We start from the raw sequence: 22,122 nt of genomic DNA, 5'->3' as shown, positions 1-22,122 counted from the left end.
CACCTGCTTGGTATCTTCCGCTCCTAGCCCCGCCCCTTTCCTAGTCCTGTCCGAACCTCAAGCACACTTGTGTCTGAGCCCTCTTCGCTCTCCTGTTCTTGAACCTCCTCGCTTTTTTTTTTTTCCCAGTCCCAGTCCCAGTCCCGCCATGGATCCTGCCCTCGTGGACCGCCTCCGTGCCTTGGAGGCCGAGCTCGCCGAGCTCCGGACAGCTCGCGATGCTCCTGCCGCTGGGTACAGCGTGCAGATGCCGGACCGTTACGACGGTAACCGGCAAGGGTTCCGGGCATTCGTAAATCAGTGCAAACTGTATATACGAATGCAGCCCCACCGGTTCCCTGCTGACCCGATTAAGGTCGGATTCGTCATTAGTCTGCTCACTGGACCGGCTCTCCAGTGGGCGACTCCGATGCTTGAGATGGGTGATCCCCGACTCAACTCTTTTGGCGATTTCCTAGAACGCTTTTCCAAAGTGTTTGACGACCCTGATCGGGCCAGGACTGCCGAGTCAGTGATCACCACACTGTCTCAGGGCAACCGCCCGTGCGCAGTCTATGCATCCGAGTTCCTTCGTATTGCCGCCGATACGACTTGGAACGACGGTGCAAAGATCTCGTTCTTCCGACTTGGCTTGTCGGATGATGTCAGAGACGAACTTTCGCGAGTTCGCCCTCTGCCACGAGATCTGGAGGAGTACATCGAGCTTTGTAACGAGCTCGATGCACGAATCCGCGAGCGCCGTCAAGAGCGCCGAAGCACGCCTGCCCGCTACCGGTCTTCCCAGTTCGCCTTTGGTTCCGCCTCCGCTGCCGTTCCCGCCATCGCTCCCGCGCCCGTCCTCGCTCCGCCGCACCCCTCCTACATTGTTTCCGAGCCCATGCAAGTGGACTCTGCCGTCTCTGGACCCCTGACCGCCGAGGAGAAACAACGCCGCCGCCGCTTTGGACTCTGCCTGTACTGTGGCAAGAAGGGCCACTTGGTACGAAACTGCCCCGTCAAGTTTGGATCTACCAGAGCTACCGGACCGCCCCCTGGACCTCCCGGCCCGAGGATCATCCGCACCATCGTTTACGAAGATGGAGAAGTGCAAGACTTCAGTTCGGGAAACGACCAGGCCCGGTTCTAAGTGAAGGCCTTGAACCGGAGCCGTGCCCACCGCCTTCCGAAAGTGAAGACATTGGTAAGGTGCCTTTGGTAAGTACTGGGGAAGCAGTGATGTGCGGACAGCTTCGCCTTGCCTCTGGACCGGCGGACACTCTCAGCTCTGGCATAGTACCCGTGGCACCTCTGGTGTCACTGGGAACTGCACCTCATCCACAGGTGCAAATACCTGAGCTGTCCTGCCAACCCTCGGCAAAGTTAACTGTCTGTGCTAGCCGCAACCCTGGTGCCGAAGCTGGTACCGAACCAAAGTCTTGTGTTTCGTCTGTTCGTCGTTGCTCGTTGGTTGTTCCCGTCGCTGTTCGTCTTCCTTCTGGTGATTCTCTGTCGTGCGAAGGACTTGTCGATTCTGGTGCCTCTGGCAACTTTATCGACGAGGACTTTGTTGCTCGACACTCTGTCCCCACCTGCTCCAAGGCTTCGCCCTTGGCAGTGGAAGGCGTGGATGGTAAGCCGCTGTCGTCTGGCCCCATCCTCCGCGAGACTGCTCCACTCGAGGTGATTCTCGGGGACGTCTCGCAACGCCTTCGGTTCGATGTGATCAGGTCTCCACATCAACCACTTATCCTTGGCTTTCCTTGGTTGCGCACCGCCGAGCCCAAGATTGTCTGGTCTCGCGGTCTTCTTTGTCTCCCTCCTTCTGTTGATTCCGACCCCTCTCCATGCACTACTTCTCTTTCGTCTTGCTCCACTTCCTCCAATGTCACTCCCCTTCTTGATGATTCCACTCCTTTGATTGATCTAAGCTCCTCTCCTACGCTCCCACCTTCGTCTTCCCCTTCTTGTCTTGTTCCTCCCGAACCCCTTCGCTCTTCCCAAACCCCTTCTTCTGTTGTCAGTTCTCTTTCCCTCCTTGATGTACCTCCTCCTGTTGTTTGTTCTTCGGACATTGTTCAGAATAAAGTAACCGTCGAACATTATTCTGACCTTGTCCACGCCCCTCCTCTCAGCTCGGACGCTCCTCTCCGCGTCTGCAGCATTGATTACCGCTCGATGCGCGAGTCTTTGGATGCATGCAGGCATGGAACGCAACCCCTGACCATCTTTCAGGTCCATGTCCTGCCCACTGACGAGCCGAGCACTGCGACTGTCGAAGTGCCTGCGGAGTACAAGGACTTCCTGTCTGTTTTCTCTAAACAGGAAGCTGACTCCTTGCCTCCGCATCGCCCTTATGACTGCCCCATTGACTTGGAGCCGGGCAAGTCGCCAAAGTTCGGGCCTCTGTACTCACTGTCCGAGCCCGAACTTCACGCTCTGCGTGACTATCTCGACGAGAATCTTGCCAAGGGATTCGTTCGTCCTTCGTCGTCCCCAGCAGGCTCACCAATCCTCTTCGTCAAGAAGAAGGACGGCTCACTTCGTCTTTGCGTTGACTACCGCGCACTGAACGGTATCACGGTAAAGAACCGTTACCCTTTACCGCTGATCGGCGAGCTGCTGGACCGACTTCGAGGCGCGAAGGTGTTCACTAAGCTGGACCTTCGTGGAGCCTACAATCTGCTGCGCATCCGCTCCGGGGACGAGTGGAAGACAGCTTTCCGTACTCGATATGGGCACTTCGAGTACTTGGTGATGCCCTTTGGGCTCACCAACGCGCCAGCGACGTTCCAGCACTTCATCAACGACGTCCTGCGCACCGAGTTGGACCAGTTCGCAATTGCGTATCTTGACGATATCTTGATCTACAGTGCTGATCCGTCGCAGCATGTAGAGCACGTCAAGCAGGTCCTCTCGAAGCTCCGAGCTGCAAAGCTGTATTGCAAGCTGGAGAAGTGCGAGTTCTCCAAAACCTCGGTCTCGTTCCTTGGTTTCATGGTCTCGCCCGAGGGCATCGGTATGGAGCGATCCAAGCTCTCTGCGATCTTGGATTGGCCCATACCGCGCAACATCTCGGATCTTCGATCCTTTGTCGGGTTTGCGAACTTCTATCGACGCTTCATCGATGGATACGCAAAGATCGCGGGGCCCATGACTCGGCTCTTCCGGAAGACGCATGGCTTCCAGTGGTCCCGCGAAGCCGATAAAGCATTCAGATCCTTGAAGGATGCCTTCGTTTCGGAGCCCGTTCTGGTGCATCCGGACCCATCCAAGCCGTTCGTCGTAGAGTCAGATGCGTCGGACTTTGCGCTTGGATGCGTGCTCTCCCAGCGGGGTGCTGATGATCGCCTTCATCCTTGCTCGTTCCATTCGCGGACACTCTCGAATGCTGAACGTAACTACAGCATATACGAGAAAGAGCTGTTGGCGATCAAGGAGGCTTTCGAGGCGTGGCGACACTACCTCGAAGGCGCCCAGCATCCCGTTGCCGTTCTGACCGATCACAAGAACTTGGAGTACCTGGCAACGGCTCGCATCCTAAACCAGCGTCATGCACGGTGGTCCCAGTTCTTGTCTCGGTTCGACATCCGCATCCAGTACCGTCCTGGTGCGAGGAACGGCAAGGCCGATGCCCTGTCTCGTCGCTCGGACTACATCCCTTCGTCGGCTGTGAGGAGTGAACAAGCGCAAGGACGAAGACCAAGTGCTTGGTATGAGCTTTATTAGCTTTTAGCCCCGAACACCAAAGAACAAGTTTTGTTCGAACTGGTGTTCAACATAGGCTCAGACATGCAGGGCTATTTATAGACCGGGAGAAGGTCGAGGGGCAAAAGTGGGCGAGAAGGGTGGAGCATCACAGAGAAGCGAGAAGGGGGTGCGAGAGTGGCTGGTGTGCAAGCGAGAGAGGCTTGGCACAGCCCGGGGACATGTGCCGAGCGGTGGGGGAGGCAGGAAACCAGTAGACGCGGGTGGCAACGGCGCGTGCTCATGCATGGGGGCAAACAAACACGTGGGGACTCATGATTGGTGCGGAGGGCGAGAGCATGCGGGACAATCTCATTGGTCCGTTGTGATGCTGGTCATCACACTATCTCCTCCTCAAACTACGGCGTGTTCCATCTTGAGTTCTCCTGGGGCCAGGCTTGTCTGGGTAGCGTCGGTGGTACTCCGCGGCCACCGTTGGGGCAAAGACAATGTCGGCGGGCTCCCAACTTCGATCGGTGACCGGGTAGCCTTTCCAATCGATGAGATAGTGCAGCTTTCCGCGCACGAACTTGGAGTCTAAGATCTCTTCGACCTCCCACTCCAAGTTCCCATCGATGACCACCGCAGGGGGCGGCGCTTGCACCCGACCCGGAAGCGAGTTCTTCTTGTAGGGCTCAAGAAGAGACACATGGAACACCGGGTGCACCTTTATGTCCTTTGGCAAGTCCAGGCGGAAAGCCAATGTCCCGACGGCCTCGAGGATGGTGAATGGTCCAATCCTCTGGTAATCCAGCTTCTTGCTTGGGCGAGTGGTGCTGATGTTACGAGTCAGCACCCAGACTTGATCGCCCGGACGCAAGTCGGGAGCCTGGGACCTCCGGAGATCTGAGAAGTGCTTGTAGTCAGACTTTGCCTTCTCAAGATTCTCCTTCAACAGTGCCAGGTTCCGCTGGAGATGTTCAACCCTCTCCGTGGCAGAGGGAACATCAGGGCCGCCAGCGATAACGGGGACTTCGAACCTTGGGTGGAACCCATAGGTTGCCAAGAATGGCGAGGCATGTGTTGACGAGTTCTCGAGGTTATTGTAAGAGAACTCGGCCAACGGCAGCAGCTCGGCCCAGTCATCTTGCTGATACGACGTGTAACAGCGCAGGTATTGGTTGATGACCTGGTTGACCCTCTCAGTCTGTCCATCGGTCTGGGGATGGAAGGCCGTGGACAGACTGGTTTGGATCCCGAGCTGCGTGCAGAGTGCCTTCCAGAACCGAGAGGTGAACTGACTTCCTCGGTCTGAAACCACTGTGTCGGGGAGGCCATGGAGACGAAAGACATTGTCGAGGAACAGTGACGCAGTCTCCTCCGCCGACGGCAGTGAACGCCAGGACATAAAGTGTGCCATCTTTGTGAGGCTGCATACCACCACAAAGATGCAGGTGTGACCCTTGGACTTTGGCAGATCAGTGATAAAGTCCATGGTCAGTGTCCCCCAGGGTCGATCGGCTGTCTGGAGTGGCAACAGGAACCCAAACGGCTTGTGTCGCGGAGCTTTCGAGCGTGCACAGGTGTCGCACGTCGAGACGTACTCTTTGACATCTTTCCGATAGGTTTGCCACCAAAACTGTCGCGATACCAGAGCCAGAGTCCGTCGGATGCCTGGATGACCCACAGCGACTGGGTCATGGCACGACTTGAGCGCCGGAACTCGGCACGACTCTGGGACCACAATCCTGTTCTGGAAGGTGAGGTACTGGCCATTCCAGACGAACTTCGGGTCACGACGGTATTTGTCTAGACCGGGATCCCGAGCCTGCTCTTCGGCTATGAGCTGCAGCAAGTCCACAGGGTCACTGCGACTTGCAACCGAAGAGCGGGCGTCTCTGCTTCGGAGCACGCGTATCACCGCGGCAGGATCGAGAAGCAGAGGCGGATCCCTCGACACGGAGGCCGACGAAGGGATGTAGTCCGAGCGACGAGACAGGGCATCGGCCTTGCCGTTCCTCGCACCAGGACGGTACTGGATGCGGATGTCGAACCGAGACAAGAACTGGGACCACCGTGCATGGCGCTGGTTTAGGATGCGAGCCGTCGCCAGGTACTCCAAGTTCTTGTGGTCGGTCAGAACGGCAACGGGATGCTGGGCGCCTTCGAGGTAGTGTCGCCACGCCTCGAAAGCCTCCTTGATCGCCAACAGCTCTTTCTCGTATATGCTGTAGTTACGTTCAGCATTCGAGAGTGTCCGCGAATGGAACGAGCAAGGATGAAGGCGATCATCAGCACCCCGCTGGGAGAGCACGCATCCAAGCGCAAAGTCCGACGCATCTGACTCTACGACGAACGGCTTGGATGGGTCCGGATGCACCAGAACGGGCTCCGAAACGAAGGCATCCTTCAAGGATCTGAATGCTTTATCGGCTTCGCGGGACCACTGGAAGCCATGCGTCTTCCGGAAGAGCCGAGTCATGGGCCCCGCGATCTTTGCGTATCCATCGATGAAGCGTCGATAGAAGTTCGCAAACCCGACAAAGGATCGAAGATCCGAGATGTTGCGCGGTATGGGCCAATCCAAGATCGCAGAGAGCTTGGATCGCTCCATACCGATGCCCTCGGGCGAGACCATGAAACCAAGGAACGAGACCGAGGTTTTGGAGAACTCGCACTTCTCCAGCTTGCAATACAGCTTTGCAGCTCGGAGCTTCGAGAGGACCTGCTTGACGTGCTCTACATGCTGCGACGGGTCAGCACTGTAGATCAAGATATCGTCAAGATACGCAATTGCGAACTGGTCCAACTCGGTGCGCAGGACGTCGTTGATGAAGTGCTGGAACGTCGCTGGCGCGTTGGTGAGCCCAAAGGGCATCACCAAGTACTCGAAGTGCCCATATCGAGTACGGAAAGCTGTCTTCCACTCGTCCCCGGAGCGGATGCGCAGCAGATTGTAGGCTCCACGAAGGTCCAGCTTAGTGAACACCTTCGCGCCTCGAAGTCGGTCCAGCAGCTCGCCGATCAGCGGTAAAGGGTAACGGTTCTTTACCGTGATACCGTTCAGTGCGCGGTAGTCAACGCAAAGACGAAGTGAGCCGTCCTTCTTCTTGACGAAGAGGATTGGCGAGCCTGCTGGGGACGACGAAGGACGAACGAATCCCTTGGCAAGATTCTCGTCGAGATAGTCACGCAGAGCGTGAAGTTCGGGCTCGGACAGTGAGTACAGAGGCCCGAACTTTGGCGACTTGCCCGGCTCCAAGTCAATGGGGCAGTCGTAAGGGCGATGCGGAGGCAAGGAGTCAGCTTCCTGTTTAGAGAAAACAGACAGGAAGTCCTTGTACTCCGCAGGCACTTCGACAGTCGCAGTGCTCGGCTCGTCAGTGGGCAGGACATGGACCTGAAAGATGGTCAGGGGTTGCGTTCCATGCCTGCATGCATCCAGAGACTCGCGCATCGAGCGGTAATCAATGCTGCAGACGCGGAGAGGAGCGTCCGAGCTGAGAGGAGGGGCGTGGACAAGGTCAGAATAATGTTCGACGGTTACTTTATTCTGAACAATGTCCGAAGAACAAACAACAGGAGGAGGTACATCAAGGAGGGAAAGAGAACTGACAGCAGGAGAAGGGGTTTGGGAAGAGCGAAGGGGTTCGGGAGGAACAAGACAAGAAGGGGAAGACGAAGGTGGGAGCGTAGGAGAGGAGCTTAGATCAATCAAAGGAGTGGAATCATCAAGAAGGGGAGTGACATTGGAAGGAATTTTACAAGACGAAAGGGAAGAGGTGCATGGAGAGGGGTCGGAATCAACAGAAGGAGGGAGACAAAGAAGACCGCGAGACCAGACAATCTTGGGCTCGGCGGTGCGCAACCAAGGAAAGCCAAGGATAAGTGGTTGATGTGGAGACCTGATCACATCGAACCGAAGGCGTTGCGAGACGTCCCCGAGAATCACCTCGAGTGGAGCAGTCTCGCGGAGGATGGGGCCAGACGACAGCGGCTTACCATCCACGCCTTCCACTGCCAAGGGCGAAGCCTTGGAGCAGGTGGGGACAGAGTGTCGAGCAACAAAGTCCTCGTCGATAAAGTTGCCAGAGGCACCAGAATCGACAAGTCCTTCGCACGACAGAGAATCACCAGAAGGAAGACGAACAGCGACGGGAACAACCAACGAGCAACGACGAACAGACGAAACACAAGACTTTGGTTCGGTACCAGCTTCGGCACCAGGGTTGCGGCTAGCACAGACAGTTAACTTTGCCGAGGGTTGGCAGGACAGCTCAGGTATTTGCACCTGTGGATGAGGTGCAGTTCCCAGTGACACCAGAGGTGCCACGGGTACTATGCCAGAGCTGAGAGTGTCCGCCGGTCCAGAGGCAAGGCGAAGCTGTCCGCACATCACTGCTTCCCCAGTACTTACCAAAGGCACCTTACCAATGTCTTCACTTTCGGAAGGCGGTGGGCACGGCTCCGGTTCAAGGCCTTCACTTAGAACCGGGCCTGGTCGTTTCCCGAACTGAAGTCTTGCACTTCTCCATCCTCGTAAACGATGGTGCGGATGATCCTCGGGCCGGGAGGTCCAGGGGGCGGTCCGGTAGCTCTGGTAGATCCAAACTTGACGGGGCAGTTTCGTACCAAGTGGCCCTTCTTGCCACAGTACAGGCAGAGTCCAAAGCGGCGGCGGCGTTGTTTCTCCTCGGCGGTCAGGGGTCCAGAGACGGCAGAGTCCACTTGCATGGGCTCGGAAACAATGTAGGAGGGGTGCGGCGGAGCGAGGACGGGCGCGGGAGCGATGGCGGGAACGGCAGCGGAGGCGGAACCAAAGGCGAACTGGGAAGACCGGTAGCGGGCAGGCGTGCTTCGGCGCTCTTGACGGCGCTCGCGGATTCGTGCATCGAGCTCGTTACAAAGCTCGATGTACTCCTCCAGATCTCGTGGCAGAGGGCGAACTCGCGAAAGTTCGTCTCTGACATCATCCGACAAGCCAAGTCGGAAGAACGAGATCTTTGCACCGTCGTTCCAAGTCGTATCGGCGGCAATACGAAGGAACTCGGATGCATAGACTGCGCACGGGCGGTTGCCCTGAGACAGTGTGGTGATCACTGACTCGGCAGTCCTGGCCCGATCAGGGTCGTCAAACACTTTGGAAAAGCGTTCTAGGAAATCGCCAAAAGAGTTGAGTCGGGGATCACCCATCTCAAGCATCGGAGTCGCCCACTGGAGAGCCGGTCCAGTGAGCAGACTAATGACGAATCCGACCTTAATCGGGTCAGCAGGGAACCGGTGGGGCTGCATTCGTATATACAGTTTGCACTGATTTACGAATGCCCGGAACCCTTGCCGGTTACCGTCGTAACGGTCCGGCATCTGCACGCTGTACCCAGCGGCAGGAGCATCGCGAGCTGTCCGGAGCTCGGCGAGCTCGGCCTCCAAGGCACGGAGGCGGTCCACGAGGGCAGGATCCATGGCGGGACTGGGACTGGGACTGGGAAAAAAAAAAGCGAGGAGGTTCAAGAACAGGAGAGCGAAGAGGGCTCAGACACAAGTGTGCTTGAGGTTCGGACAGGACTAGGAAAGGGGCGGGGCTAGGAGCGGAAGATACCAAGCAGGTGGTATCAGTAGAAGAGAGTTCGAACAAAGTGTGAGGAGTGAACAAGCGCAAGGACGAAGACCAAGTGCTTGGTATGAGCTTTATTAGCTTTTAGCCCCGAACACCAAAGAACAAGTTTTGTTCGAACTGGTGTTCAACATAGGCTCAGACATGCAGGGCTATTTATAGACCGGGAGAAGGTCGAGGGGCAAAAGTGGGCGAGAAGGGTGGAGCATCACAGAGAAGCGAGAAGGGGGTGCGAGAGTGGCTGGTGTGCAAGCGAGAGAGGCTTGGCACAGCCCGGGGACATGTGCCGAGCGGTGGGGGAGGCAGGAAACCAGTAGACGCGGGTGGCAACGGCGCGTGCTCATGCATGGGGGCAAACAAACACGTGGGGACTCATGATTGGTGCGGAGGGCGAGAGCATGCGGGACAATCTCATTGGTCCGTTGTGATGCTGGTCATCACATCGGCCTCCGTGTCGAGGGATCCGCCTCTGCTTCTCGATCCTGCCGCGGTGATACGCGTGCTCCGAAGCAGAGACGCCCGCTCTTCGGTTGCAAGTCGCAGTGACCCTGTGGATTTGCTGCAGCTCATAGCCGAAGAGCAGGCTCGGGATCCCGGTCTAGACAAATACCGTCGTGACCCGAAGTTCGTCTGGAATGGCCAGTACCTCACCTTCCAGAACAGGATTGTGGTCCCAGAGTCGTGCCGAGTTCCGGCGCTCAAGTCGTGCCATGACCCAGTCGCTGTGGGTCATCCAGGCATCCGACGGACTCTGGCTCTGGTATCGCGACAGTTTTGGTGGCAAACCTATCGGAAAGATGTCAAAGAGTACGTCTCGACGTGCGACACCTGTGCACGCTCGAAAGCTCCGCGACACAAGCCGTTTGGGTTCCTGTTGCCACTCCAGACAGCCGATCGACCCTGGGGGACACTGACCATGGACTTTATCACTGATCTGCCAAAGTCCAAGGGTCACACCTGCATCTTTGTGGTGGTATGCAGCCTCACAAAGATGGCACACTTTATGTCCTGGCGTTCACTGCCGTCGGCGGAGGAGACTGCGTCACTGTTCCTCGACAATGTCTTTCGTCTCCATGGCCTCCCCGACACAGTGGTTTCAGACCGAGGAAGTCAGTTCACCTCTCGGTTCTGGAAGGCACTCTGCACGCAGCTCGGGATCCAAACCAGTCTGTCCACGGCCTTCCATCCCCAGACCGATGGACAGACTGAGAGGGTCAACCAGGTCATCAACCAATACCTGCGCTGTTACACGTCGTATCAGCAAGATGACTGGGCCGAGCTGCTGCCGTTGGCCGAGTTCTCTTACAATAACCTCGAGAACTCGTCAACACATGCCTCGCCATTCTTGGCAACCTATGGGTTCCACCCAAGGTTCGAAGTCCCCGTTGTCGCTGGCGGCCCTGATGTTCCCTCTGCCACGGAGAGGGTTGAACATCTCCAGCGGAACCTGGCACTGTTGAAGGAGAATCTTGAGAAGGCAAAGTCTGACTACAAGCACTTCTCAGATCTCCGGAGGTCCCAGGCTCCCGACTTGCGTCCGGGCGATCAAGTCTGGGTGCTGACTCGTAACATCAGCACCACTCGCCCAAGCAAGAAGCTGGATTACCAGAGGATTGGACCATTCACCATCCTCGAGGCCGTCGGGACATTGGCTTTCCGCCTGGACTTGCCAAAGGACATAAAGGTGCACCCGGTGTTCCATGTGTCTCTTCTTGAGCCCTACAAGAAGAACTCGCTTCCGGGTCGGGTGCAAGCGCCGCCCCCTGCGGTGGTCATCGATGGGAACTTGGAGTGGGAGGTCGAAGAGATCTTAGACTCCAAGTTCGTGCGCGGAAAGCTGCACTATCTCATCGATTGGAAAGGCTACCCGGTCACCGATCGAAGTTGGGAGCCCGCCGACATTGTCTTTGCCCCAACGGTGGCCGCGGAGTACCACCGACGCTACCCAGACAAGCCTGGCCCCAGGAGAACTCAAGATGGAACACGCCGTAGTTTAAGGAGGAGATAGTGTGATGACCAGCATCACAACGGACCAATGAGATTGTCCCGCATGCTCTCGCCCTCCGCACCAATCATGAGTCCCCACGTGTTTGTTTGCCCCCATGCATGAGCACGCGCCGTTGCCACCCGCGTCTACTGGTTTCCTGCCTCCCCCACCGCTCGGCACATGTCCCCGGGCTGTGCCAAGCCTCTCTCGCTTGCACACCAGCCACTCTCGCACCCCCTTCTCGCTTCTCTGTGATGCTCCACCCTTCTCGCCCACTTTTGCCCCTCGACCTTCTCCCGGTCTATAAATAGCCCTGCATGTCTGAGCCTATGTTGAACACCAGTTCGAACAAAACTTGTTCTTTGGTGTTCGGGGCTAAAAGCTAATAAAGCTCATACCAAGCACTTGGTCTTCGTCCTTGCGCTTGTTCACTCCTTACAGGAGGTCACATACGGAAACGTCGTTGGTAGAGACGTCGTTGTCAGCTTGAACAGCAAATCAGCGGGGTAATCGCAGGCCACCGAAGTGTTCGCTCGATCTGATTACGGAAGCAACGTTAAGTACGGGAAGGAGAAGCGATGTGCAAGGTCGTCATTCGACAGTCCTGATTGCTGCGATTCGCTGTCGACGGAACTGCAGTGACTGTCCCCCCCCCATTTTCGGCCCTCTGCGACAGCATCCCCGTGTATGTTTTCCGACGTACTGTTCAAGAAATTTGCGATGCAGTCCGAATTATCTTCTGGGAAAGGTATGCGGGTGATGTTTTGTCTATGGCAAGCCACAAAAGCAGTCAGAGCATGGCCAAAAAACTCATCATGGCTCAGAAGCGCCTTTGCCATCTCGGCAGCGATACAACGTACGTGGCGCCCAAGACCGTGGGACTCCAGCAGTAAAACAGAATTGGATTCCGAGCGGCTATTTGACTGATGATGTATGCGTCGGCTCTCGCGGGATCCTGGGTGTTGGTCATAGTGTTCATTGAGGCAGAGCAACGATATGTGGTTCGCCGATGTGTGGTTCATCGATGTGTGGTTCGCCGATGTGTAGTTCGGTTGTCAACAGAGTGTTGTCAATATCTGCACTGCTACCGCACCAAACATCATCCCGAACACATGCAGCCAATAGCCAGGGATTCCAGGCTTGAATTGTCACGAACCATGTAGTTGACCGTGATGTTCAGTTTCAGTCCGTCAATGAGGCGCTCGCTGTAAAAGGGCGTGTATCCTGGCCCTGAGATTCACGCCGGGCAATTCACATATTCAGCGAAAACAATAAGCGAATGCAGCCATAGGAGAGACCAATCTTGCGGATGGATTGTCTCTCTCTCTGGATCGAGGATCGAGCCCGCTCGGCACAAAATGCCGCATATCACCGCCTGTATCGGCGTGCCTACCATAGGACAGAAACTCTGGATCGGAGGCAGAGCAGGATTAGCCTCTGGTCGTTTCAGCACTGACCAAATTGGTGCATTTCATGGATTGCACGGTGCTGACCGACGCTTACCGACACAGTGGGTGTTGTTGATGCACTGGGAAGGAACATCTGTGGGGCACGCAAAACCCAGACACGACAGATCAGATCGAACAGCAACGGGCTGTGTACTTTGCAACTGCACTGGCGCACAATTATGCGCGAGACCAGGCGATATCCGACGACATGAAGCGGGGCACTCACAAGTTCCGTTTTGACAGCCACCCGTGATGCCAGTGCAGGTCGGCTGGGGCGGATTGTTGATCGTCATGTGCACCCCCATTCCCGAGCGCGGATAGATCGACAGCGCCGCCGGGATCCGCAGCGACCTCCAAAAGTCCATGTAATAGTTTGAATACGCCTGAACAACCCTGAGGATCGCCGCCAGGAGAAGATGCACAATCGCGGTCGTTAGACCCGTATCGATCTTTGGCACACTCGGAACGCCGGCCCCTTCTCCCATGTCGGCTTGCATCTTGGATATCGAAGGGCTGATACTGCCCACCCCCAGAGAATCACTCACCAGTTTGGGACACACCATCCGATCTGACCCGTATATCCACTCTTGCCGGCATCGAGAATCGAGTGCTCGTACAACACCATTTGGTTGTAGTAGCTCGCTGCAACCATCCGACCAAGTAGCCTCAGTTTCCCGTTGCATGGTCGCCAGCCCCGCCGCTGCATCCTGGAACCAAAAACACAGGATCAACTGACCGTCGGAGGTCCACAGTTCGACAGCGGCGTCCACGATCTGATACTTGACGCGATTGCCGGTGGTAACTCCTGCGAAGGATGTAATTGTGGAGGGCACAAACAGCATTAAACACTCGGTCGGATGGGAGTCCGGCACACCTATGGCAGAGAGGCGTTTGAAGACAAGACAACGTGGTGACTGGCACCGGCTCAGCAAACCCAGAGCGAGGATTGTCTGCCAGCGATGTTACCGACCGCCAACATACTCCTTGACCATAACTTTGTACCCCAGTACTTCTCTGATGAGGATCTCGACGATATGGGTCGACAGTCTGTCATATTGGGCGGGCGCAGCATTGAAAGAGGCATCAGCGAATCGGTGGGGCTGTGTTAGCAGGGGGCATTGGTGGCGCCAGCGCACGGAATATTCTGTCTCATGACCGATTTCGCGAAGAGGAGCACTCGGTTCAAAGACCGATCGTCCAGCAGCATGAGGACTCACCGCGCGCTGTCCCATGCACCGCTCTCGAGAATGATTGTCCGCTGGGGCTCCTATGGGGCCGCGATTCAAAGATCCGCTGTTAGAGATGCACCATCAGGATCTCTCTCCGCCTCTGCATCCAACGAAACCGAGATGTGCCTCACGCTGCATACGATGTCCGCATGGCAAATCGAACAGGCCCCAGGTCCAAGTGCGTGAGATCCAAGCAACCTGGAGGACCATCCTCCTATCCTTACTTGGAGTCTGGGCGCGACCCCATCCCATCCAAAGGAGTTGTTAAGGCTCATGTTGCAGAACGAAGCATACGACGCGTTGAGGTTGGTCCAGTCGGACTCATAAAGAGCGCTGAAGCTTTGGGCCGAGCAGCGGGAATGCTCCGATATCCCATGGAGCATCCACAAGGCCGCACACGTAGCCAGATAGCGACGGAGTAGGCTGGACCCCATGGCCGGCCTGGTCGCTCGTTTCAATGGTGGAGGGCTGCTGGAGCCAGGAGCAAAGTTCGGCTGTGGAGCCGAGCAGAAACGGGAAGGCAGGATGGCGGCGATATATGCAGGGGACCGGTTGCCCCCACGGAAAACGGAGATATTGGAGCAACGTCCAAGAGAGCCCCGAATTGATGGATCGAGAATGAACACTGATGTATGGGAAGGGCATTCGTTGAGCGGGCGCGGTACCGTGATTGGAGAGACAGGACCAACCTGATGTCACGGCTCGCCTGGCAGTATGATGACGTCGTCTCTGCGAACGGCTCTGGTGGTCATCTCCAGCGATACCTTCCAACCGTGTATTGAGAGACGCAAGCCGAGTCTGTGTTTATCCGATGAGCGACTCGTATCGCAAATACTCTATTCAAAACCGAAGCAGCTCGAGCGGCGGGCGGATCACAAGCTCCCATAGAGTGGTGCATCATGTTGAAGTAACATCGAGACACATCGTCTCATTCGGACCAACACGACATAGTCGGATCATATCGCACACCCGGTCAAGTGGGCCAAGTCATTTCCCTGTGAGGGAGGAAGACGCAGGGCAAGGGCAATATCGCTGGTTTGGGTACCGATCAAAGCCGTCCAGCCAGATCGATCAACATCAACCGATCTGTGTGTGAAGGTGCCTCGTTTCAAATAAGTTTGCCGTGATTATCTGCCGTCTCTGGCCGATTCGACGGTACAGTTATGCACAGGCGGATGGTAGACTCATCAATTAGCGGGAGTATATTCAAGATCCAGAGAGAGAGAGAAATCGTCGATAAATCAAGAGCCAGGTGTCCCTCAGCTCACGTTTAGTCATCACAATTCAGATTATTACTGCCGGGATATCGATACGATGGATCCCATGAAGGCGATCGGCTGTTGGCGCAGCCAGCAACGACACTCGGGGCTTTGGCCACCCGGCTCAAAGCCAGGTGCAAAGAAAATATCAGGAAAAGGGGAGGGGGAGGAAACTATAGACAAGCTTACAAAGGACAACATTAGAGGCGATTAGAAGCAGACATCAATATCGGAGTAGCGTCAGCAGCAGAAACTACGAGACCGCAGCGTATTCAAATGGGTGAAGGCGGCTGTGCTCTAAAGCCCTCTGCCCAGCGGCGGCATACACTCTGACATCTCCGCGCTGACGGATCATCAAGGTAGGCCCCGATCTTTGACATAAGTTCCGCATCGAGAGAAGCCCAGTCATGAGTCTTGTTCTGTATCCGATGTCGTGATATTTCACCAGCTGCCGAGCCTGCGCCGGCATCGTGGCCCGGCTCTGGACGGGTCCGCGGTGGTATGAGTGGTGAGTTCTGGCTCTTGAACAGATCCCTCGATGTCGCGCTCGAGAGGGCCTCGAGCTTTGGGTTTCGACATTGTCGAAGGCTCTGCCTCTTTGAGGGCGACGGCGGCGGGAGCATACTGTGCGAGCCCGACTGGTGAGTGAAAAAGCGAGTGAGCGGGCTCGGACTGACGCAGGCACTTGTTGGCGTCCGCGAGGCAGATCGATGGAATGGCGAGTAAGGCACCGTGCCGCTGGGCTCTCGGACAATCGCTTGGCCCTTGGTCGGAGTCGTTTGCTGGGCGAGAACAAAGGGCAGCTGGTCGGGCTTGGGCAGATTGTGGAGGAAGCTGTATGTCGTTGCTGGTGCCGAAAGAACTTGGCTGGTGTCGGGATCATTATCAAAGGGCGAAAGTGAAGCCTCGGCACGGCTGGCTGGCGAAAGTGCATCTGTCGAGCTTGTGGTGCTCATGCTGCTGCAGTGAGTCAAGTTGGGCACTTGGACGGCCTCTTCGGAGGCATGCTTGCGGGGGTTCTCGGCCTCAGGCAGTCGCCTCTTCGATGCCGAGAGACGGGAGTGGATGGACGCCAGGGACCGAGCCGTACTGGGGGTCTTTGGCGCCGATGCCATGGTTCGAGGCGAGGCAAAGAGGGAGGGGGGCTTGATTGGCGAAGTCAAATCTAGGGACTGGAATGAACTGCTCTGGAAGAACGAGCGGATCGGTGTCGCTGGAACCGGGCGGAGGCTGCTGGCCTGGGCGCTGTCGTGCGGCAGCAGAGTAGCGAGCGAGTGCTGCTCGGGGTCGTGGTCGTGATGGTGTTGATTGTTGGTGGAGTGATGGTGATTATTGGCTGAGTGTTGTTGATGATAGTTGTGGTGCACATGTAGCGGGAAGGGAGATGCAGACGACGGAGAGTCCATGACGGCCAGCCTCTTTGTCTGCGGGGTGCTCCAGAACTCGAGCTCCTCGGCGGTATCGGCGAACTTTGGAGAGCGATGCTGCCGGAATGGCGTGGAAAGCTGTTTGAAGTTGGGTCGGGGCTTCTGCGGGGTCTTCCACAAGTTTGGGCAAGAGCGAGCATCATCGAGCGACAGACCGCCACTGCTGTTGCTGTTGCTGCTGCTGCTCACATCTCGATCAGGCACCGCCGACGGCGACCGCGGCCTCTTGCGAGCATGGGCGGGACTATTGCTGAAGGCAGCATATCTGTGCGAAGACGGAGTCGCGAGTAGACTTTGCGTATGTTCTATGGGTAGAGGATGCAGGATCCTGGGCGGTGTCTTGGGAGGGTCGCAGCGGCGGGTGTGCATCTCCATGACAGAACTGCTCGAGACGATGCTGGGGAAGCGTGGGAATCAATAGATGATCGAGCCGCACTTGTTTAAGGTGAAGCGAGATTTGCTTGTGTCAGGAACGAGATGCGGAGCTTGACGGCTGTGCGCCGGGAGAGTCGACGAGCCTGAGAGCTTCCTGGCGGTCGGTGGTTGAAGGTTGTCCGGAAAGTGGGACGGATGTGCGACCGCTTGGGAGGATGGTGGATGTGTGAAACAAACAGGACGACGGATGGACTCGCTGAGGTTGGGTGGTGCCAGGGATCGGCTGCGGCGCTACCACAGAGAGCGGATCGACGACAATGCTATATGCCCACACCGATGGTGTCGGGGTGTCAGAGCAGCAACGGCGCAAGACCAGGCAGCAGGGGTCGGGGAGTCGACAGACGCTCCACACAAGCAAAATTGCGGGGGGCAAGTGGATCGAGGCGAGAGAGATGGTTGCTCGAGTCGGGGCGGGAACGAGCTGCAAAGCCAGGCGTATACTGGTCCGGGTCGACGGAAAAGAGCGGCCGGTTGGCGAGATCGATGCTGCGAACGGCCGAGGGCTTCGTGCCGGGCAGGAAGCGCTTTGGGCAGGACAGAGGGTGCTGGTCGATGGGCCGACGATGGCGGGCTCGCTCCGCCGGGGCGACCCTGGCTTTCGCGCCAAAACCCCAGGCCAGCACGGGCAGCAGCATGGCAGCGGCACGTGGAGCAGCATCGATGCAGCGAATTCGACGGAGGATGCCCGGGAGTCTACAGAGTGCATCTGCAAGGGCGGATCGGGGTGAAGGCGAGGGCATGTCCTGCTGCTGGATCGACACAATGGCTGCCTGGGACAGAATGCCCAGAATGCATGTGACTTGGATCTCAACCGAAGGAGCGATGCTGATGCACTGCGAGCCGTGGCTGCAACTGGTGATCATGCAGCTGTTCCTCCGTCCCAGCCGAGTATCGGCTGCAGCCCAGCTCCAGAAAGCACTCGAGAGAGCGAATCTCGATGCTGGCCCATGTTCCCACGCCACACGCCGCACGTGATCGGCAGCAATCCACATGGTCCTGGCGCTTGCTTGCCCCTGGCGATGCGAGCCAACTCTGCCCCCATCTGGTTGTCCATCTGGTTGTCCATCTGGTTGTCCGTCTGGTTGTCCGTCTGGCCGTCCGTCTGGCCGTCCCAGCCGGATCCAAGACATCAGCGTCCCAGCGCAGCGACTCGACTGCATCCTCCCATCGCTGCTCCGAGCGAGTCAGCCTCCCCCCTGGCAGCACAGTCTCTCTGCTTTGACTGCACTCTTGCTTTGGCGAGTCGCTCGTGCTGGCATCGGCGGCTCAGCGATGCCGTGACCATTGGTCCGTGCTCGTCCTTGCCAAAGGCTCGCTCCCAACAGTGTCCGGATCGGCTTCGACAGCACGGCGTCGCCGAGGCCGGGTCGCATGGCGGGGAGGAGAAGCGCTGCACCCGCGACAAAAGCAGTGCGCCGTTGACCTCTGGCAACCAGCCCGGCTAGCTCAATCGGTAGAGCGTGAGACTCTTAATCTCAAGGTTGTGGGTTCGACCCCCACGTTGGGCGATATCTTTTGCGCTGCTTTCCAGCAGATACCGTTTTGCTGCTCTCTCGGCATCGTCATCGTCGGTGTCGATCTCGGCGCTGGATGCTCCCTCGATCTCCCTGAACCACCCGTCAGCAAATCGCAGCCGCCCCTAACCAGAGCAATCCGCATCGCCAAGGGCTGGGCGGCCTTGTGCCCCTGTTCGCTGGCCAATCAGCGCCCTGCAGGTGGCAGGCCGGCGCTCGGAGGGCTGCAGCGCCGCATCCTGTGGCAGTGCCCTCCACCGCCATTGTGTCGCTTCGCCGCCCTGGTCGGTCGCATCGCCATCGGCCGGTTGATTCTCCTGCGATCCATCTTTGTCCATCCTGCCATCGATCCATCTTTGTCTGTCCTGCCATCGACCGCTGATTATTCGTCGCGGCCATTCATCGCCCTCCTCGGCAGCGCCTTCTTTGCATCCGTCAACTCCTCGGTGCGTGCCTTCCGTTCCCGCCATGTCTCGCCGCTGCCTCTCGTCTCGCACCATCTCCAACGCCTTGCCTTGTGTTGCAGCCGCCGCCGGATTCGTTCCTTTCCCTCACCCCCCGACGCTCCTGCCCCTCCCCGCTTGCCTCTCTTCCCATCACCCGATCTCTCCACCCGCCCGTTTCAGAGCCCTCCCTCCCTCCCTTCCCCTTCGACCGTCCCCAAGACCTCATTTTATTTCGTTCTTCCTTCAGACCCGACACCGAGCACCAGTCCCGTGCTGCCTTCTGACTGAGCTTGCTTTCGCTTCCCTTCCCATCCCATCCTTGCACTTCTCCTTTGCCCTCCAGAACCGTAGCCAACAGCCCACAAGCAACCCACCATGGCCGCTGGACAGAACCCCTTCAGCATCGAGGAGGATCTCGCCAACCCCTTCGCCGATCCGTCCATCCAGAGCTCGCTGAGCACATCGACCTATGCGGCCCTTGGCGCCCCTCGCGCCAGCGACGACCTGCATTCGCATCCGGCCGCCGATTTCTCGATCCCAATGACTTCCCAGCTGCCGTCGAGCTCCACCTCGGCCTCGACTCAGCTCCCGACATCGATCCCGTCCAAGACCGACGCCGCCCTCTCAGCCAAAGAACAGGACTTGCTGAGGCGTGAGCGCGAGCTGGCCGCCCGGGAAGCAACCCTCCGCCAAAAGACCGAGGCGCTGGAACGGAGTGGATTGCACCCACCCAACTGGCCGCCCTTTTATCCGTACATCTACCACGACATTGACGTCGAGGTTCCCGAAAAGTCCCGCCCGCTGATGTGGAACATCTATCGCTTCTGGCTGGCGACCGTGGCCTTCCTGATCTTCAACATGTTCTCGTGCCTGACGCTGCTGCTCTCGCACCCCAGCAATCTGCCCGCTGTTGCCACGGACTTTGGAGTAAGCATCGCCGATTCTCGCCATCGCCCGTGTTTCGTCTGCCCATTGCCGCAGCTGGCCTGTAGCGTGATGCCGCGACAGAATCGGAGTTGAAGCCGAGCAGCGGTTTGGATTCGAACAATGCTCGCCAACTCACCTATGGGACTGCTCTCACTCTCTCCAACCCGCTCCTCTTCTCCAGGTCAGCATCGTGTACAGTAAGTGATCGGTTCCGTCGATGATGCAGCCGAAGCGATCGATCGAGATCGATGTTGGGAGCAGACCGTTTCTGAACCGACTGGATCATCTGAGGAGAGAATCACATCAATGGGAACGGCTCTCCATTTGCGCCACCTTATCAAGGAACCCTTGCCGGCTGCGTCGTGACAACGGATTCTCGGTTGTTCCGTGGATGTGCCCTGACATGTCCATCTGCTTCGTCCTGCACAGTGTTCTTTATCAGCGCCGCCTCGTTCTACCTTTGGTTCGTATTTTGCCACAGGCTGCAGAAGCGCAATCACTGGACCAGAATAGCCGCTCCTGTCTGAATAGCCACCCAGTGCAGTATTCGCCACGGTCGTGTTGGAGAAGGTCCAAACAGCAACCATCGCGCCCACCTGGATTGTTGCGTCCGGTTTCACCGATGCGTCCAGTTTCATTGATGCGTTCTTTGCTGCCTTGTCGATCGTGCAGGTACCGTCCCATCTACAGCGCCTTCAAAACAGACAACTCGCTCTACTTTTGTAAGTCTGGCGGATTCGGCCGACGCCGCGCGCCCAGCCCGATCCTCCCGATGCTATTTCACTGTCGCTGGGGCGTTGCTCGACCTGTGCCAACAATCGCTGATCGTTTCACTCCTTCTGCACCGCAACTCAGATATTTTCTTGCTCTTCAACGGCGCACACATTGCCTTCTGCTTCTACATGGGCGTTGGCATCCCTGGTGCTGGATCGGCCGGCTTTATCAACATGCTTGCGGCGCTTTCGGACGGCAAGATCGTCGCCGGAGTCTTTTGCATCATCTCCCTGTCTGGCTGGATCTGCGGTGGCCTCGCCTCTCTGTACCTCTGGAAGCAGGTCCACGACTTTAACCGCGCTGCTGGCCACACGCTCGAAGGTGCTCGTAACGAGGCCGTCAGCATGGGTGTTCGCAGCGGCGTCGTCCAGGTGAGTGTTCGCCGTGTGGCCGATATATGGATGCGGTGGATCATGTCGGGCAATGATGCTCTGAGGCGGTGCGCCGTGATGTGAGGCCTGTCGGCGTGGGAATGCGCTGCGCTGCAAGAGTAATGGTATGGGGATGCGGGCATGAGGAGTCATCGTGACGACCTGCTCGCTTGCAGCCCGCTCATCCGTTTCATGAATCATGCGTCCCCTCTGTACTGCAGGAGGCTGCCCGTTCGACCTACATCCGCAGCGACGACGGCCAGTTCTCGGTCTAAGGCTAAGGCTCAGTCCCCAATCCAGCGGCCGTTCCGACAGTGCCTCGACACTCTGTCCGTGGAACGAACATGTCGTTGCAAGATGCCCCCCTCCCTCTTCAAGACACCCCCGACATTCCTGGACAGTGGCTGTGGTTTTTGCGTGGTCGCTTAATCTATGGGAATCTATTGATTCTCTGCTTTCATGTTGCGGGTTGTATGGCCACTGCAAATCTGGACCGAACACGATGCGGCTCCGCGACCACAGCCATGATGCAGTGCAGGCGCTTGGGCGTCATTCTCTCACCCTCTGCTCGGCGATCTGCTCGGCGATCTGCTCGGCGATCTGCTCGGCGATCTGCTCGGCGATCTGCTCGGCGATCTCCGGTTCGGTGTCAGACGCAGTTCCCGGCTCCTGCAGTGCCTCCGCCCCGGGTCTTTCCCACAGGCGCCTCGGCGTTGTCGATGTGGTGTGGGGGGTGGAGAGCGCTGATGAAATTCATTCTGCTGGAATGAAACGCCGTCAGCTTCCTTTTCGGGCCACCGCCGGACCAATAAGGCGCGGGCGCCGACCAGCCCCGCAGCCTTGCTGTGGCCGAGCCTGAGGGTGGATGTGTCGCAGGCGAGCCCGCGAGGATCCAGGACGAGGCGAGGTTGGCTCCTGCCGACCGACGGGCATATGCAGAGCGCATGTTCCGGCGACGAGCAGACGCACGGCAGGCCGTGGACAGCTGGTCTGCGAATGCAGACGAGACGCAGACAGCCACGCCAGAC

The 22,122-nt window shown here is 57.6% G+C and overlaps 3 protein-coding genes and 1 non-coding gene across 4 annotated transcripts; 2 read left to right on the top strand and 2 right to left on the bottom strand.

Moving 5' to 3' along the window:
• Positions 1-12,363: 12,363 nt before the first annotated feature.
• Positions 12,364-14,375, bottom strand: BJ171DRAFT_472667 (uncharacterized protein; the record flags this gene model as incomplete). The annotated part of the gene is made up of 9 exons (XM_053108668.1): positions 12,364-12,488; positions 12,658-12,672; positions 12,768-12,806; positions 12,939-13,231; positions 13,273-13,354; positions 13,449-13,517; positions 13,683-13,759; positions 13,930-13,979; positions 14,166-14,375. 9 exons carry the CDS (start codon positions 14,373-14,375, stop codon positions 12,364-12,366), a joined length of 960 nt encoding a protein of 319 aa, XP_052969340.1.
• Positions 14,376-15,189: 814 nt separating this feature from the next.
• On the bottom strand, positions 15,190-17,002 carry BJ171DRAFT_566074 (uncharacterized protein; the record flags this gene model as incomplete). The annotated part of the gene is made up of 1 exon (XM_053113383.1): positions 15,190-17,002. One exon carries the CDS (start codon positions 17,000-17,002, stop codon positions 15,473-15,475), a length of 1,530 nt encoding a protein of 509 aa, XP_052969339.1. The 3' UTR covers positions 15,190-15,472.
• Positions 17,003-18,497: 1,495 nt separating this feature from the next.
• Positions 18,498-18,570, top strand: BJ171DRAFT_t75. The gene has a single exon. It is a non-coding gene; the product is annotated as a tRNA-Lys (tRNA).
• A 618-nt stretch (positions 18,571-19,188) lies between these two features.
• On the top strand, positions 19,189-21,732 carry BJ171DRAFT_494044 (scamp family-domain-containing protein). The gene is made up of 7 exons (XM_053109982.1): positions 19,189-19,949; positions 20,131-20,146; positions 20,379-20,412; positions 20,622-20,671; positions 20,694-20,695; positions 20,807-21,094; positions 21,316-21,732. The coding sequence occupies exons 1-7, from the start codon at positions 19,398-19,400 to the stop codon at positions 21,367-21,369; spliced, it is 996 nt and encodes a 331-aa protein (XP_052969338.1). The 5' UTR covers positions 19,189-19,397; the 3' UTR covers positions 21,370-21,732.
• The last annotated feature ends 390 nt before the right edge of the window (positions 21,733-22,122 follow it).

Source organism: Polychytrium aggregatum (assembly GCF_025602895.1).
Source record: "Polychytrium aggregatum strain JEL109 chromosome Unknown BJ171scaffold_8, whole genome shotgun sequence".
Classification (NCBI taxonomy): Eukaryota; Fungi; Chytridiomycota; class Chytridiomycetes; order Polychytriales; genus Polychytrium; species Polychytrium aggregatum.
This window is presented reverse-complemented; position numbering and strand designations above follow the sequence as displayed.

Bases quoted from the DNA above. Each gene is read 5' to 3' on its own strand.
- BJ171DRAFT_494044 (XM_053109982.1), top strand. From the start codon at position 19,398: ATGGCCGCTGGACAGAACCCCTTCAGCATCGAGGAGGATCTCGCCAAC. The intron at 20,413-20,621 runs GTTCGTATTTTG...TCGATCGTGCAG, and splicing joins GCCGCCTCGTTCTACCTTTG to GTACCGTCCCATCTACAGCG. The intron at 21,095-21,315 runs GTGAGTGTTCGC...TCTGTACTGCAG, and splicing joins TTCGCAGCGGCGTCGTCCAG to GAGGCTGCCCGTTCGACCTA.